The following is an 18,988-nucleotide window of genomic DNA, read 5'->3' on the forward strand; positions in this document are numbered from 1 at the left end:
TAATATATAACTAAAACGAAGAACTGCCAATTTTTAAGAATTTCCAGAACACAGAAACACATTCAAAACCTAACAGAGAAACACATAAGCATTCATACCTCCAAAGCTTTGTCATACTGTTTGTTAGAAATATATAGTTCAGCTGCTATGTTAACATCTTCCATGGAGACTAGGCCCTGGTGTTTTGAGAAAGCTTCATCAATTATGTTAATAGCAGAAGTAACATCATTGGCTTCATAGTAACTCCTAAAAAAAAGTGGCAAAATGGATGAATATTTACTTAATTCCAATTATAAAACTCATTTCCTTGCTTAGGCTATCTAACAATGAACAGTGATTTTCATTTTCTTAGAATTTGAGAGGAATGTGTATTTCCTTAAAACCATAATCAGAAATGATCCAGAAAAAATGTGCAAAGTCAGTAAAACAGTGTCATAATTTCAAGCATCTCACTCTCCAAATGCTACCTCCTATCATTCCAGCTTATTCCCTCTTAATCCAATACCAACTCTTCTACCTCAACAGATCTACAAAGCCTAGGTCCTACCACTTTTTCACTATCGCCTACACCCTGCCTGGGCTCACTTTCTTCCTTCTCCATGGCCCAACATTATAGTTATTCCTTTGCATCCATCCTCAGTTCTCTTGCCCTGCTCTCTCTTGATCAAAATCAGTTATTCCTTTGCATCCATCCTCAGTTCTCTTGCCCTGCTCTCTCTTGATCAAAATCAGTTATTCCTTTGCATCCATCCTCAGTTCTCTTGCCCTGCTCTCTCTTGATCAAAATCAGTTATTCCTTTGCATCCATCCTCAGTTCTCTTGCCCTGCTCTCTCTTGATCAAAATCAGTTATTCCTTTGCATCCATCCTCAGTTCTCTTGCCCTGCTCTCTCTTGATCAAAATCAGTTATTCCTTTGCATCCATCCTCAGTTCTCTTGCCCTGCTCTCTCTTGATCAAAATCACTCAATAGAACTCCAAGTCTGGTTAAAATCCAACTATATCTACTCTTCACCACCACCTGCCCAGCTGACCATGTTGACTGGTCTCACTCTAAACTGATGACCCATAGCCTCAAGCAGGTCCATGGTACTGATGAGCAGTATTACTATAGTTACCTATTTCAGTACTTCTCAGACCTGAATATGCATATGGACCAACTGGCTATCTTGTAAAAACGCATATTTGGATCCAGTAGAGTTGGGGCAGGCCTGAGATCCTGCATTTCTGAGAAGCTTCCAGGTGATGCAAATACTGCCAGTCTGTGGGGCAGTAATGTCCTAGACAACTATTGACATCTGTCTCTTTTCAAACCTCCAGCAGTCTCCCAGTCCTCACTCTCAGTTGATGGCCTTGCTCGACATTGTTACCAAGAAAAGAGAATTAAATCAGAACATCCCACATATTTCCAGCACATCTACCTACTTACCAGTATCTTTGGCCATATCATCTGCCTTCCCCTTCATCAAGGATAAATAATTGTATACATGAAAACAACCCCAGTTTGATCCCATTCCCTATAATCTACTCAAGGATATTGCTCAGGCAATTGTCTCTTCCCTCACAAATCTTCAACGTGTCCCTCAATTTTTGATTACTCCCATCTAAATAAAGATAAATTGTAATTTTTCCCAACTTAAAAAATTCTCCCACCCCTACAACCCATTCCTCTGCTCCCCTTGCAAATTCCCCCAAAGTTGTCCATCCCCCATACCCTGTCTCCAATGCTTCTTTCCATTCTCTTTTTAACCTAATCCAATCAACTTTTCCTCTCCCCATTCTGCCAATATTTCCAATCTCCTTGTTGCTAAATCTGTCAGTTCTCAGTGCTCATTTTACATGATCTATCTGCAGTATCTCACACAGATGATTGTCCCTCCTACTTGAAGTGCTTTCTTCAATTAAATTCTAGAACATCATGCTGTTCTCAGTTTCCTGCTACTTCACTGGCCATTTTCTTTTAGTCTCCCAGCGTTTCTTCTTCTTTCTGACTTCTAAACATTGAAGTGCCTTAGGGTTCAGTCCTCTATACCCTGTCCACCTCCCCAACCCATCCCTCATATTCAATACATCAGAAAATCTTGAGAGCTCAGCCTTCAAAATACATACATAATCTGATTACTTCGTACCAGTTCCTGCTGCTTCCATCCTGGTCCACGTGACCATTTTCCCTTCTATGTATCACTACAATAATTTCCTAACTGGTCTCCATGCTTCTGCCCTTCCGCTGTTCAATCTATTCTCAAAAGAGCAACCAGAATTGATGCACTTAAAATTTAAGTCAGACCATGTCACTTTTCTACTCAAAATCCTCCAGTGACTTCCATACTCATTCAGAATAAAAGCCAAAGCCCTTACAATAGCCCAAAAGGGCTAAATGATCTATTCCTCTGATACCTCTCTGCACTGCTCCCCTTAATTCTTCAGCTTCCCTAACCATACTTTGCACTTCCTATTTCCTTTACCTGTGATACTCTTCCCTGAATATCTGTTCTCGTACCTACTTCAGTTCACCTTTAGTCAGTATGACCATAATACAGAGAATTATGTCCTTCTCTAACCAGTCTATCTTAAAATAACACACCCCCACCCCATACCTCAAATTCCTATCCCTTTTTCCTGCTTTGTTTTTCTTCATATCACTTATCAACATCTGATGTACTACATATTTAGCTGTTTATTTATTGCCTATGTCTCCCACTGAAATGTAAGCTTTACAAGAGCAGGGGATTTTTAAAACTTGTTCAATAGTGGATACCCTGGTTTCCTGTATAGTACCTAGTGCCAAAGATATATTCAATACTATTTCTGGAGGGAAGGTAGGGACCAAAGGGAAAGCCTAAACAGAAGTTACAGTGATAGAATTCCACGTAGGAAAGACCTCAATGGCAGTGGCAGAACTGACAATCACTCTTTCCCAAAAAAGTATTATATCTAATAGAAGTGGAAAACCAATTTACTATCATAGGCCACCTAACATTTCACAAAGTCAAAGGCTACTGGACTAACCACTGTGACAGCTACAGATTTAACTAACAGCAAATAACCTGGGAAGACCCTCAGTGCTCATGGTATTCCATCAGAGATCAACTTAGGGTTGCCTTGCCTCAACAAATTTCCTAGAAATGTTTTCTAGTAGTCCTATGTAACCCACCCCTGGGAGGGTAAGGGACAGTTTCACAGCTAAGCGGTTGTGATAAAGGCCATGGAATTAATAGGGTCACCCCTAATGTACCCTGATGGAGATGGTTACTCCTAGAACAAAATATCATGATATCTCTAGAATGGAAAGCATATCACAAGGCATTACTCAGCAAAAATGTTTCCTACTTTGTTTTGCTGCACAGCATACCAGAGAGGTAAATGCAGCAGGGCATATTTTAGAATCAAATATATACCACAGTCAATAACGTGCCAACTGTAAAAGAGAATTTTTATAGTCTTAAAATATTATATACTGGCTCAAGATAAAATAATAGAAGATCCCAAATCATTAACATTTCATTGGCACATCTGCAATAAAATATAATTTTTTAATTATTGCAAATATACACACTTTTGACTAAGTTTGGAAACCTGAGAACCTACTCTTCCTTTTAGGACATGTCCCATTTTTAAGCCTCTTAGCACTTGAAACATAACCTTATATACACAATTTTCTAAGCAATGACACAGTTGACTTGGAAACAGAAAAGTACTGAAAATTCGGTACAATCTAAAATACAGGGCTGGGCGCGGTGGCTCATACGTGTAATCCTAGCACTTTGGGACGCCAAAGCAAAAGAAATGCTTGAGGTCAGGAGTTCGAGACCAGCCTGAACAACACAGCAAGACCTTGTCTCTACAAAAAAAAATTAAAAATTAGCTGGGTGTGGTGGCGTGCACCTATAGTCCCAGCTATTTGGGAGGCTGGGTGAGAGGATCACTTGAGCTCAGAAGTTCACGGCTGCAGTGAACTATAAACCTGCCATTATACTCCAGCCTGGGTGACAGAGCAAGACCCTGTCTCAAAAAACAAAACAATAAAACACATAAGGCAAAACATTTCTTGAACTTCAATGAAAAGCACATTCTATTCCAAATATATAATTTGATTTGCAAAACAAGATTAACAGGAGCAAGTAGATCTGTTTCACTCAAAACTTACTTTGCCATATCTCTAGCCAGCTGCATAAAACGTTCGCCATCAGATGGAGACAAAAGGTTTAAAATACGCCTATAACCATCCATGGCCATTTTATGATCACCCATCTGTTCATAAAGGCTTGATCGCTCCCACAGATAACGAACATTAGTAGGTTCATATTTAAGAGCTAAAAAGAAAGAAATACAAATTATTTACCACAAAAAGGGGTGCATGGTACCTGGGTGTGATCCATCATCTTCTCAGAAAATTTAATAAGCAAACTAATCCATCAAATGGAACAAAGGGAGTTATTCTGAATAAATCTATTTTCACAGGAACTCTTGACTAGGTTTGATGTAAGAGCAGATAGAATCTGAATCTCAATAGTAATCTTCTTAATGTGGTCAATCTAGTCTGATGTTAATCCTCAAGGAACAGCTTAGAACCAACACTGATCTTAGTGAGAAACTGAAGGTACTGTTCATCTACCAACTTTCGTGTTGTATTATCTCACAACATTCAAAAAGTCCCTGATAAACATGAGAACAGAGGAACCCCAAATACTTACCTCTAGAGCAACACACAATAGAAACAAATTTATCTCAGCCAATATCGCACCCCAGAATAGCAAATACAATGGTCAAAAAACCTATTATGTAACAGCTTGTAAAAGTGAAAAAAAAAAAATTTTAATTACCTTTTGTATAGCAAAAAATAGCCTGCTTAATATTGTCTTGTTCCAGAGACATTTCTGCCAGTCTAACCCATTCTTCTGTGTCACTGGGATTTAAATGCGCAGCAATCAACTCAAACTGCAATGATTTTTCCATGTCACCTTGGTCCTCATATATCATGGCAAGAGTAGAGAATGGCTCATAAGCCAGAGGAGCTATAACAAATGAAAAAAATAAATTCCATTGGCTGAGAGAAGAGGCTTGAGTTGATGTCAATCCCATGGTTCAAACTGTATGTCTTTTTTTTAAATACCTAAACTCTTCAAATCACTCTAGCAGAATTATACAAACTGCTTAAGGCAAGTTAAAATAAATGCTAGACTATATCTGCTTTATTTTCATACATTTTTAGCATTTTTAAAGCATTGCTTTCTCTAAGCAAGGTATAATTTCATGAAAAATCCTAATCTCTACCACATCTTCCTCATGAAAATCCCCCTTTGCTCAGGATAAACATGGCTCAATATCAGCAAGTTCATCCCAATAAACACCAGCCACATCAGTGGGGTTGAATCTTCATGATTTAGCTCTCACACCAAGGAGTACGGTATGAATGAATAGATGATACCTAAGCAGCAGCTAAACGGATATCAAAGTGACTGGCTAATCTACATTTCTGAAATACTGTTTCTGAAACAAAATTCAAAGATTATGAAGTATTAAAGTCAAAGATTTTTGTCAAAAACAATTATAAACTAAAATAAAGGAACAAATAATATTGGAAAGTAGGAACCAAATGAAATATACTAAAGGAAAAAGTCTGTTTAATCTTAAGCAGTAGCCTCAAATTACCCTAATGAATAATCCAGGAAATTATAGTAAGAATTCTAAAAGGACCTAGTCTAACCAAAAAAGAAATGCCAAACTATTGAAAAGATAAAAGTTCACTGTATTACAGCTATCCAAACCACTCTGCAGAGCATAATTTGGCAAAATATCAAGGAAACAAAACACTAAATATAAGTAATTAGTTAAAAAAAAATCACACTGAAGATATCATTTAATATGTCCAAGATGCACCATTTAACTGAGAGATAAGATGACAAGTTTAAACTGTCTTTTACCAAAAAAATAGATTAACATAATCTAGTACTGCATGATCTAGAAAACGAAAGGAAAAAAGAAAGCTCTTCAAGTGGCTTTAACATAATATATTTGCCATACTGACAATTCAAAAATCTAAATCTCTCAATTGAAACATTAGAAAAAAAAAGGTAACTGTGAAATTCAACAAATATTAATGACATCTCATTGAATCATACCCTGAGATTTTCATTTTCTTTTGAAAAGTGGCAATTACCATTACCACAATCACCCTTAAGCTTCTGAACATATTTTCCAAATAGTACTGTGAAGTGCTCCCCCATTTAAGTCAGACTATTAAACTGCTATTATTAATAAAGTCCCCACAGAAAACACCTTGTCTTATGATTTCCATGCACATCAATATCGCCTCTTCACGTTCTCCTCGAGCAAAACGAATGTTGGCTTCACCCATGAGACCTCTCAGAGCTCTGGGAAGTTTACTCCGAGGCCTTTTCTCCTGTATGGAAGAAAAATGACATTTAGATTAAAATATAGTGAAGTCTTAGATTTCAATTCCAGCCATATTAATATAGAATATAATGAAACTGAAATTTTCCTTTAAAAATTTTCAGTTTTCGAAACCCAGAACTAAATAGTTGCAATTCTAATTGACTCTTTAACGTTAAAGTTTATCAAGTCTAAAATTGGCCATACGTGGTGACTCATTCTTGTAATCCCAGCACTTTGGGAGGCTGAAGCAGACGGATCACCTGAGGCCAGGAGTTGGAGACGAGCCTGGCCAACAGAGTGAAACCCGTCTCTACTGAAAATACAAAAACATTAGCCAGGCATGGTGGTGCACACCCATAATCTCAGCTACTTGGGAGGCTGAGGCATGAGAATCACTTGAACCTGGGAGGTGGAGGTTACAGTGAGCCAAGATCACACCACTGCACTCTAGCCTGGGTGACAGATCAAGACTGTCTCATTTAAAAAAAAAAAAAAAAGTCTAAAACTCAATTGCAGGAAAAAAAAAGTGGTCAGAAGTTACTAAATTACTAATTAGAATAATAACAAATGTAGAGCTGGATGCTGCAAAATGGATTTATATTCCAGAATTATGATGTAATTTATTGAAGATCCCCCTTCTTTCAAATTTATCCACTCAAAATGAACTTGTTTAAAAAAGTATCAAAGGGTTATAGTATGGACACAGACATATTTTTTAAGACAGGGTCTCACTCTGTTGCCCAGGCTGCAGTGTAGTGGAGTGATCTCAGCTCACTGCAGCCTCGACTTCCCGGGCTCAAGCATCCTCCCACCTCAGCCTCGAGAGTAGCTAGGACGACAGGAGTGCACTACCACACCTCGCTAGTTTTTTAAAAAGTTTTTTGTAGAGACAGAGCCTCACTATGTTGCTCAGGCTGGTCTCCAACTCCTGAGCTCAAGCAATCCTCCTGCCTCAGCCTCCCGAACTGCTGCCATTACAGGCATGAGCCACTGTGCCTCACCAGTATGGACCTTTTAATAGCAAAAGCGCAGTCCATTTTGACATATGCAATAATTAAGGTTTTGTCTGTGTGTGTGTGTTAGATTCTACCTTTCTAGCATTTTTTAAAAAATAAATGGCCCAATTGGTTTAAATGAGCCATTCTGCTTTGACTTTATTTATTGTATTGTATTGTATTTATTTTTTTGAGACAGGGTCTCGTTCTGACACCTAGGCTGAAGTGCTGCAGCCTTGACTTCCTCAGGCTCAGGTGATCCTCCTACCTCAGCCTCCGGAGCAGCGGGACTACAGGCGCACCACCATGCCTGGCTATAATTAAGGTTTTACACAAACATTATCTAATAGGAAACATAATAAACAAATAACAATAGTTGTGTCATAGTATTTCCTTTTGTACAGTTTGAATTGTTTCCCAGGGTATAACTTACAGACTTCTTTTTCAATTACTATGTCACTTTCTTCATTGTTTATAAATACCAAAATAAGTAAAAATTTACTTTCATCATTTTCTTGGTTTCACGATTGAGAACCATCTCCAATACAAATACATCGCCGGCAGTGGGTTGCTCAGGTGTTTCTTCCTCCTCCTCCTCCTCCTCTTCTTCCTCTTCCTCCTCATCATCTTCATTCTCTCCAAGCATGGAAGCAAAGACCTTGTGAACTGACTTACTCACTCCATCTGATGTTTCTCCTGAGAAAAGGGACATTGATGATGGGGGAGGGGTGGGGAAGCTGCAGAATTCTCAGTGAAAAACAAGTATTTTCTAAGTATAAATTTTTACCCCAGTAACGCCAAATCTGAAGGTAAAAAATAGTAAATGAACACCCTCAAAAACCAAACCAAAGAAGAAAGTTATCACAAAGCCATGTATTTTATTATATAGGAATAGCTGACTCATCCTTTAGGCCTCATCCAGATTTATAGGCAAAATTAACTGAAAAATCAGAAGCACACACAATAATACAGAGGAAAAAAATAGAAGAATTATAAGACATAGACCTAAGAACTAAACAAGCCTAGCAGTACAGAGCCCTGGTGGTATAGGATAGTGGTTAAAAGTGAGGGCTCTAGAGCCAAGCTGCCTGGTTCCAAACTTCATCTCCATCTATCACTAGCTGTGTAACCTAGGGGAAATTACTAAAGCTGCTCTATACATCAGTTTCTTTTTGCAAAAAGGGTTAATAATAATTTATAGGGCTACTCTGGGGACAAAATGAGTGTGAGTGTGTGTGTGTATATATACACTTAGAATGCCTAGCATATAGTAAACGCCTATTAAATGCTATTATTAGTATTAAAATAGCTTTATTATTTCAGGAAAAAAATAACATGACAGTTCATTTGTATCTCAGGATACCACCATAGTATAATATAATGATTTTTGAATGTCAATAATTATGACTTTGAATGATCAAGAAAAAGTTAAGTGCAGAAGCCAATTTGCTGTTAAAGCAGAGACACTGCTATGGTTTGAATATCTGTCCCCTCCAAGTCTCATATGGAAATTTAATCCCCAAAGTTCGAATATTGAGAGGTCTTTAAGAAGGGGCCTTTAAGAGGGACTGGGTCATGGGGCTCTGCTCTCATGAACAGATTAATCCATTCATGATTTAATGGGTTATCATGGGAGTGGGACTGGTGGCTTTACAAGAAGAAGAAGAGAGACCTGAGCTAGCATGCTCAGCTTCCTCACCATGTGATACCCTACATCATCTTGGGACTCTGGAGAGTCTCCACAAAGGTCCTCAACAGATGTGGTTCCTCTGCCTGGGACTTCTCAGCCTCCCTAACTATAAGAAATAAATTATTTTTCCTTATAAATTACCGAGTTTCAAGTATTCTGTTATAAGCAACAGAAAACACAAAGATAGACATGTAACATATTTCTAGAAAAGTTCCAACAAAATAGTTAAAATTTTAAGTATATAGAGATATATTTATATTTATATTTCTCTATATATGTGTTCAAAATACGTAAGTATTTTTTGAGATGAAGTTTTCCTCGTTTCCCAGGCTGGAGTGCAATGGTGCAATCTCGGCTCACTGCAACCTCCACCTCCCAGGTTCAAGCAATTCTCCTGCCTCAGCCTCCCGGGGTAGCTGGGATTACAGGCATGCGCCACCATGCCCAGCTAATTTTGTATTTTTAGTAGAGACAGGATTTCTACATGTTGGTCAGGCTGCTCTCAAACTCCCAACCTCAGGTGATCCACCCACCTCGGCCTCCCAAAGTGCTGGGATTACAGGCGTGAGCCACTGCGCCCAGCCAAAAACTGTTTTTTTTTTTTGGAGAGGGAGTCTCACTCTGTCGCCCAGGCTGGAGTGCAGTGGCACGATCTCAGCTCACTGCAGCCTCCACCCCCCGGGTGATTCTCATGCCTCAGCCTCCCGAATAGCTGGGATTACAGGCATGAGCCACCACACCTGGCTAATTTTTGTATTTTTAGTAGAGATGGGGTTTTGCCATGTTGGCCAGGTTGGTCTCGAACTCCTGACCTCAGGTGATCCACCCACCTTGGCCTCCCAAAGTACTGGGATTACAGGCGTGAGCTATCATGCCCGGCATTTTTTTGTTTTGTTTTGTTTTGTTTAGACAGAGTCTTGCTCTGTTGCCCAGGCTGGAGTGCAATGGTGCGATCTCAGGTCACTGCAGCCTCTGCCTTCTGTGTTCAAGCAATCCATCTCAGCCTCCCTAGCAGCTGGGACTATAGGCGTGTGCCAACACACTCAGCTAATTTTTCTACTTTTAGTAAATATGGGGTTTCGCCATGTTGGCCAGGCTGGTCTTAAACTCCTGGCCTCAAGTGACCCACCCACCTCGGCCTCCCAAAGTGCTGGGATTATAAGCATGAACCACTGCACCTGGGCTGTGTTCAGAAACTCTTGTGCATACTCACTTATGTGAAACACTTCAAATGAGATAATCAGTGTTTAATGAAGAATAGATTTTAAAAGCTACATGTTCTGAGCAATAAATATTATTTTGAAGTCATAAGGATCATATTCAAGAATTCTGAACATTCAAAATAAAGATGAAAAGAAATGTGTAAAATGTATCAGAGGAACAAAAGAACAAAAGAAGAAAAATCATATGATCCATCCTAATAGACAGAAAGAAGCATTTGATAAAATCCAATACCCATTCCTCATAAAAATTCTTGGTCAACTAAAAATGAAAGGGAGTATCTTTCATTTCATGAAGAGTATCTACAAAAATTTTCCACAAACACAGTTGATGGTGAATTACTGAACGTTACTAAGAATGAGACAAAGTTGCCTACTGCCATCACTTCCGTTCAACATTTTACTGGAGGTCCTAGCCAATGTAATAAGAAACAAAAGGCATAAAGATGGCAAGGAAAAAATAAAATTATCAAGTCACAGATGACATGATTATATACATAGAAGACCCAAAATAAATCTACAAACTATAAGAATAATTTAGCAAGGTTGCTGAACACAAAGTCAATATATAAAAATTATAGTTTAATATTAAAAGACGATCCTATCTTCACAGGGTGTAAGAACGGTATGAAGAGCAAGAATTTAGTGGTGTATTTAGTACTGTCCAGAGGAAAAGGACAACTAGTGACCATATATTTCAATTAGCTGACTGCCAAAGCTTGTTCAAAACTGACCCCTTCTGCTCTGAATACATGCTCATACTCACCAAAGGTCTTGGTAGAGTTCTGGGACAATTCCTTACTAGGAAATGAGGAGCTTCACATCTTAAAAGGACGGATGACATTATGTGAGCTGAAGCCAGCCAGTCCTTGTGGGCCTGACTGTCCATGATGAACCTGAATTGGACTCAGTTCACTCCTTTTTTAGGGCCTGATGGCTAGCTTTTGGGGGCAGCTTTAGGTAACAGGACTGACAGGCACCCACTTGTGCCTGCTGCTATAGTAGCAACTCAAACACCTGAGGAAAAAAGAGCAGCTCCTCCCCTCAGCAGATAAGGAAGGACACACAAATTGTGAGAACAATTTCAGTCAGCTGCCTTTTTTTCTTCATCTTTTAAGTTCAGGAGTACATGTGCAGGATGTCCAGGTTTGTTACACAGGTAAACATGTACCATGGTGGTTCGCTGCACAGATCATCCCATCACCTAGATATTAAGCCCAGCATCTATCAGCTGTTCTTCCTGATGCTCTTCCTCCTGCCAACACCCCTAATCCAAAAGGCCCCAGTGTCTGTTGTTTCCTCACCCCCTTTTGTCCCTGTGTTCTCATCATTCAGCTCCCACTTATAAGTGAGAACATGCGGTGTTTGGTCTTCTGTTCCTGTGTTGGTTTGCTGAGGATAACGGCTTCCAACTCCATCCATGTCCCTGCAAAGGACATGATCTCATTCCTTTTTATCAGCTGCCTTTTCCACCCCACTTTCCTGGCAGAATAAGAAACTGTAACCCCTAGTTTTCCCTCCTCTTTGCCCCTTTTTCCCCACTTGGTCCAGGGAGGTAGAAACAAATCTTGTTTGTTTTCTGCCCATGCTATGACTGTCTGTTCTCTGTGTAAATGCTTATTTGTTTCAAGGGAAAAGAACCAGACTGTACTTCTAACCTCTAGAACTAGACAGTTGTTATCAGACCCTATAGATGAAGCTACATTCTAATTGACAGTTTAGCATCCCAGTTAACTTGATATGGTAGTAAATGGATACCCTGAGATATTATCAGCATTCTGATCCCTGGAAAAGGGTATCAATCACTGAAAATTAATAAATTTGCTTACTAGTTAATTAGGCTACGATGAGTTTAATTAGTCTGGGTGCACTAACCAAATTTAATATCTAGACATGCAAAGCTGAGGACTGGATGCTAGAATGAGGTAGCCTACCAAGACACCTGTGCTGTGTGTGAAGTTCCATGAGGGCAACCAACTTGCCTTCCATGCTAACATTTCTATCTTTTCTCCCTGTAACTAAAGCAGTGGTTTGGAAGCCACTTTATATCGAAGTGTAATTCATTACAATTTGAGGGAGTATAGTCTGGAAGTGATTAGTTACCAACTGACAGGGCCAATTTAAAAAATAATCTTAAAAAGCTCCCAAACAAATACTGATGTCAATTTAAAACACTTTTCCAACACCAGAGCTCACAAAAAATAACCATCAGGGTATTCAACAACTCAACAAATATTTATTGGGCACCTACTATATAACCAAGCATTCTGTTCCTGATAAACCAGGTAATCAACAACAGAATATCACTGCAATGAAAATACAATGTTTCACTAAATTACTTTGCTTACATACTCTAAACATTCATTGCAGGAAGCACATAATTTTAACATACCTTCATTGACATCTTTGTCTTGGGATTTGGTAGAGTTAATTCCTGACGATGATGGAACTTCAGAGTCATCGGGATTTTCTTCAGCTGATAACTTGCCTTTTTCCTGGAGACTCTGTGATTGCAAATTAATTAATGATTCCAAAAAATAATGCAGACTTAGCTCTCCCCAGCCACAGAGTATCTGGTTCTAGTCCTAGCTTTGCCACTCAGGCATTTTGTGACCATGGGTTGTTAGTTTATAGAATAGGGCATTTGCCTAATTTTCTATTCCTACCAAACTTGAGCTGTGAACACATACACAGTAGATGGAATCTAAGTTTGAATACTGTCAAAGCATTTCAAAGTACTTATACCTTACCCTTTAATCTGTCATCTGTAAAAAAATAATAATAATAAAATATCTTAATAATTTCATTAATGAACACACTGTATCCTAATATTTTAAATAAAAAATGACTTGGTGGCTCACACCTGTAATCCAACCACTTTGGGAGGCCGAGACAGGCGGATCCCCTGAGTTCAGGAGTTTGAGACCCGCCTAGGCAACACGGAGAAACCCTGTCTCTACAAAAAATACAAGAATTAGCAGAGTGTGATGGCTCACACCTGTGGTCCCAGCTCCTTGGAGGCTGAGGTAGGAGGACTGCTTGAGTCCGGGAGGCGGAAGTTACAGTGAGCCGAGATCGCGTCACTGCACTCCAGCCTGGGTGACAGAGCCAGACTCTGTCTGAAAATAAAATGAAATGAAATAAATAAAAAGATAAGTCCCTACTAGTCGCATGAATTATTAAAGAATCTGCCGGCCGGGCGAAGTAATCCCAGCACTTTGGGAAGCCAAGGCAGGCGGATCACGAGGTCAAGAGTTTGAGACCATCCTGGCCAACATGGTGAAACCCCGTCTCTACTAAACATACAAAAATTAGCCGGGCATGGTGGCAGGCGCCTGTAGACCCAGCTACTCGGGAGGCTGAGGCAGGAGAATCGCTTGAAACCAGAAGGTCGAGGTTGCAGTGAGCCGAGATCGTGCCACTGCACTCCAGTCTGGACAACAAGAGCGAAACTCCGTCTCAAAAAAAAAAAAAAAGAATCTGCCTTCGAACTTAAAAAGGTTCCATTACTTTTATTTTCTCTTGCACTTGAAGTAAGCAAGAAGATACAGTAAGTTCAGATATTTCTAAGTATGGGGAAAAAAAAGGTATGGGTGAAGATTATCTTCTTATCGGACAATACTTTTTTATGGACTATTACTTCACACCAGTGGGAGACTCCTCAAAAACAGGAGCTCAATCGTTCCAGTTCAGAAAAGGAGACATTGGGGCCTAAAGAAGAGAGGTGAGCTGTCCACCCACCGTCACAAAACGACTTAGTGGCAAAGCTAGGACCAGAACCTGAAACTGACTCCAAACTCTTCTCCCCACCTCCCATTTAACTTACCAGCGTTAAGCTACCCTGAAATAAAAGCGTAGTATTGGGGGGAAAAGAAGAGGTTACCACCAAGACGAAAGCTTTTCGGTGGGGGAAAACGTTTTAAGGAGCTTAGCACAGGGATGAGCGGTGAAAACCGGAGTTTCTGTAAGATAAGGAAGAAGCTGCTGAAAGTTCCCAGCCCGCCCCATCACAGTCAAAGCAGTCGTCTGGGTCCCCCACACCTAAGGGTATTAAGGCAACCAGAGTGAAGGGCACCGTGGCCTAGCATCGCCTCACTTTCTTCTCGCGGGTTTTTCTCTCTTCTCTGCGCCGTTCGAACTCCTCGAAGGAGATTTTCCCTTCCAAGTAGTCGATGAGTTCCGGACTGAACCCTGACATGTTTACAGGGTCTGTCTGTGCAACCCCAGGAACCGGGACAGAGAACCGGAAGAACAGCGCCTTCCAGAAGCTACCTCGCTGAGGCCAGCAAGAGCACGGAACCGGCGTCCTTCTGGGAAACACGCCCGGTCTGCGCCGCAGCCGCAGCACTCAGGTTCCGCGTGCGCGCCAGGCCGGGACCTATACATGGGAGGCGCGACCCATGCCGACTCGCTAGGCCGCCTCTTTCAGCCCTCGTTCAAGGTTATTAGATAGCTCCAAAAAAAAAAAAAAAAGTGCTTTAAATATATTTTCTTTAACCTAGGTAATTTCCCTCAATTCTTCACTAAGTGTTAGTTTCATTCTCCCAATCCATTTTTTTTTTTTGGAAGGAGTCTCGCTCTGTCGCCCAGGCTGGAGTGCAGTGGCGCGATCTCGGCTCACTGCAACCTCCGTCTCCCGGGTTCAAGCGATTTTCCTGCCTCAGCTTCCCGAGAAGCTGGGCCTACAGGCACCCGCCACCACGCCCGGCTAATTTTTTGTATTTTTAGTAGAGACGGGGTTTCACCATGTTAGCCAGGATGGTCTCGATCTCCTGACCTCATGATCCTCCCGCCTCGGCCTCCCAAAGTGCTGGGATTACAGGCGTGAGCCATCGCGCCTGGTCTCTCCCAATCCATTTTCTTTTCTGAAGGTTCTTTAAATTAATTTGGTCGTTGCTATGTGATATTTTTTTCTTAATTTAACCATTTGCTCTGCCATGTGCATGTTTCACTTTCCAGTTCTCCCCTGCCACAGAAAGCTAAAATCCTCCCCCAATGTATGCTTTAAATTTCACTCCCGCCAGTTTTTCCTCCCCGCTCCCACCGCCCCGCACCCTGCTCCCACCGCCCCGCGCCCTGCTCCCACCCGGAATCCTCAAACTCTCCCTTTCCTCAAGTACCGTCTCAATCTGTAAATACGTTCACCTGGGCTTCCTGTTCCACCTCTCCCACCCAAGTTTTCTTCCTTTCCTAACAGCAAACTTTCAGAAAGAACCAAATACTTGATATGGTTACTACACATTGTTGCCCATTTACTATATAATAAATACATAGGCCATCTACTGTTTTATACATATTACGTACATATCTCAAAATAATCCTTCCTTCTAAGTGGATGTTATTCCTAACGCTATTGTCTCTATCTAATAAGTAGTAGAGCCAGGATTTGAACCCTGGTTTCTGACTCCAGGTCCTATGCTTGGAACTATAATATACTGCCTCCTCTGAATGGTACGGTTTTTCAACTTCTACACACTCCTGTGATTTTATATTTTCCCTTGTATTATAATTGTCTATTTGTCCAATTCTAGAGACACTAACTGTAAACATCTTGGCAACAGCCCTAACTGATGCATCATTGTAAACCCTACTGTATGGCCTAATAATTTGTGCTGAAAACACATTTGTGAATTATATTGGATGGAATCGAAAGTGCCTTTGGAACCTTGGGCAAGGGAGCTGGAGTAGGGGAATGAAGCTCAATATGAAGCTAAGGTTAAAGACAAGTTACAGGGAGAGTATCACCTAGCCATCTTTATGACAATCCTGGTGAGGATAAACAGCAAAAGGATGGGAGAATGAGGGACCAGGACCTGCAAGGGCAGGACTGCCAAGTGAGAAAAAAAAAATATCTCGCAGCTAGAAGTCTTCCCCTTTCTCATGAGGAAGGATCCTCAGAGTCCTACCTGGGTATAAAATATGGAAGGTGAGCAGGGTAGAGTGTGTTAAAGTAATCCACTTAAACCACTTATAGGGAAATTCTCCCCTAAGTTTTTCCAGACAGTGGAGGAACTGTGTCTAAGAGGAATTTAGGAATCTTCAGTCCTAACTCTCCTAGGGGAAAAGAAAAGAAATCAAGTGAGAAGGGATGGTTACCTGTAAGGAGAATACTCTCCTAAGACCCAAATGACTTAGACTTATCTTGTCTTATTGTTGGCTATCTGGAATATGGGAATAACAATTCTGGAGATATAGATTCATGTTATGAAGAACAGGAAGCAGTGAACAAGGGGTAGGAGGGTAGTTTTTTGTTTGTTTTGTGTGTGTGTTTTGTTTTTTTGTGTGTGTGTGCTATGGAACACCTTAATGACATGAAAGTTATTTTAGAGGTCAGACTGTTGCAACATATCTTGAAATTTCAATCTTTCTGTTTTTCTTTCCCCCACTTCTTTGGAAGAGATTTGTCACCTGATGAGTCAGAGGTATCCACATTACCTTGAGATGAAGTGGAATGGTTACGGCCATAATAAAAATACATTCAGGCTTGTTTGGAAAATCAAAATGGAAAGTCTGAGGGAAGCAGAACATTGAATTTTGACCACGACCATATAATTAAAAGCATACATTCTTTCTTCTTGCCAGGGAAAAGAGCCAGGATGGGCTCTGACCCTATGTGGGAGACTATTTTTCCATGGCTTTTTCATTGTTCTGAAAAAGCTTGTGATAGCTTTGTTCTAGGCTAGCTTTTCAAGGCTGTTTTCAAATCAAACAGCCTTGAAAGGTGGAGCTATTGTCTCCTTCTGGGGCAGGGAGCAAATTTGTTTTCCAAACAGTATAGTAAATGTTTCCCTCTGGGCAGAGTCTGGGCGTGTTTGCTAGCAGTCCCATTAGAAGAGTGGGGATTTCCTAAGTTTGGAGTTCCTCAGCTTTGGCACAAACCCACTTGTGCACTGCATACCCCTGGACCCACATTCACATGGCCCCCTTGATACTTGGGGAGTAAGGAAAACTGATGTGAATGTAAAACTCATGTCGCTACCTGCCATGCCATCAGTAAGAAAGTCAGTTGTCTCAGACATAAGGTGTCTCATGTATCTGCCAAGTTTGATAAAAGTATAGAAAGCTAGTGTGTAGCTTGCAAGTAGGATACAAGCTCACACTCTTAACAGTTCTTGGCCACCCTAGATCTGGGACAGAGGACAATAGGCCAAGTGCTGGGGAATGGGGTACTTGCTGAAGAGGAGCAGAGGCTCCTCTCAGTGTTGAGAGATTGCCAAGGACCTATATAGAGAAGTACCAGAGACTCCTCCAGAGCCTAAAACACCTGCAGAACATTTATTTGCATTGGAGCAAACACTACATACACTTCATCTATGTTCTGGCATTAGTTCTCAGCCAAGAGCAAAATCATTTCACTAGTGAATTTTAGAAATGTGTGCAGGGAGGTTTTGGGGGTTTTGTTTGTTTGAGACGGAGTCTCGCTCTGTCGCCAAGCTGGAGTGCAGTGGCGTGATCTAGGCTCACTGCAACCTCTGCCTCCAGGGTTCAAGTGATTCTCCTGCCTCAGCCTCCCAAGTAGCTGGGACTACAGGCGCGAGCCACCACGCCCAGCTCATTTTTGTATTTTTACAGGAGACAGGGTTTCACCATGTTGGCCAGGCTGGTCTCGAACTCCTGACCTCAGGTGATCCGCCCACCTCAGCCTCCCAAAGTGCTGGGATTACAGGTGTGAGCCACCACGCCCGGCCCCCGGGAGGTTTTGATTGTCGAAATGATAGGGCAGGCCTGGCGCAGTGGCTCACGCCTGTAATCCCAGCACTTTGGGAGGCCGAGGTGGGCGGATCACGAGATCAAGGGCGACAGAGCGAGACTCCGTCTCAAAAAAAAATTTCCAGCTGAAGGATGAATGCCCCTGCCCCAAAACTTTGCAAGCCCATAGCTAAATGTCCTATGTGGATGCCCTTCCTTTTCAAAGCCACTGCACTGCACTCCAGCCTGGCGACAGAGCGAGACTCCGTCTCATAAAAAAAAAAAAAAAAAAAAAAAAAAATAGGGCAGAGATGGGGGATCTACTAACATAGAGTATCTGGGGACCAGGTGTACTAAATGATCACGCACAGTGATAATTTGGCTTCCCCCAACTGCCAATAGCACTACCATTAAGAAACTCTAGTCAGTGTGAGGTATGGGCTTCCATCCATAAAAATGTTCCAGCTGGGCTGGGCACAGTGGCTCATGCCTGTAATCCCAGCACTTTAGGAGGCCGAGGTGGGTGGATCACGAGGTCAGGAGATCGAGACCAGCCCGACCAACATGGTGAAACCCTGTCTCTACTAAAAATACAAAAATTAGCTAGGCGTGTTGGCGGGCGCCTGTAGTCCCAGCTACTAGGGAGGCTGAAGCACGAGAATCGCTTGAACCCAGGAGGCAGAGGTTGCAGTGAACCGAGATTGTGCCACTACACTCCAGCCCGGGCGACAAGAGTGAGACTCCGTCTCAAAACAAACAAACAAAAATAATAATCCAGCTGAAGGATGAGTGCCCATGCCCCAAAACTTTGCAAGCTCATAGCTAAATGCCCCATGTGGATGCCCTTCCTTTTCAATGCCCTGAAACTGATGAGCATTCCCTTTGTGGAGGTCTTAACACCCAGAGCAGGGACAGTAGTGAGAAAGGGAAAACCAGCCACTAGTACTTGGAACTCGACAGAGGTGAAAAACTCCCTACCACTCTACCATTTATATGAATA

General features: G+C 41.3%; 1 protein-coding gene across 1 annotated transcript in view; it reads right to left on the reverse strand.

Annotated features, from left to right (window-relative positions):
• Nucleotides 1–14,569, reverse strand: part of GTF3C3 (general transcription factor IIIC subunit 3) — a 35,900-nt gene extending 21,331 nt beyond the window's left edge. Inside the window, 7 exon segments of the mRNA NM_001134081.1 lie at nt 99–246; nt 4,146–4,311; nt 4,822–5,013; nt 6,278–6,401; nt 7,892–8,085; nt 12,692–12,803; nt 14,396–14,569. Of these exon segments, the coding sequence (NP_001127553.1) occupies nt 99–246; nt 4,146–4,311; nt 4,822–5,013; nt 6,278–6,401; nt 7,892–8,085; nt 12,692–12,803; nt 14,396–14,497 (1,038 nt within the window). The 5' untranslated portion in view covers nt 14,498–14,569.
• Nucleotides 14,570–18,988: the final 4,419 nt, after the last annotated feature.

The sequence above is a fragment of the Pongo abelii genome, chromosome 11 (genome assembly GCF_028885655.2).
Source record: "Pongo abelii isolate AG06213 chromosome 11, NHGRI_mPonAbe1-v2.0_pri, whole genome shotgun sequence".
Classification (NCBI taxonomy): domain Eukaryota; kingdom Metazoa; phylum Chordata; class Mammalia; order Primates; family Hominidae; genus Pongo; species Pongo abelii.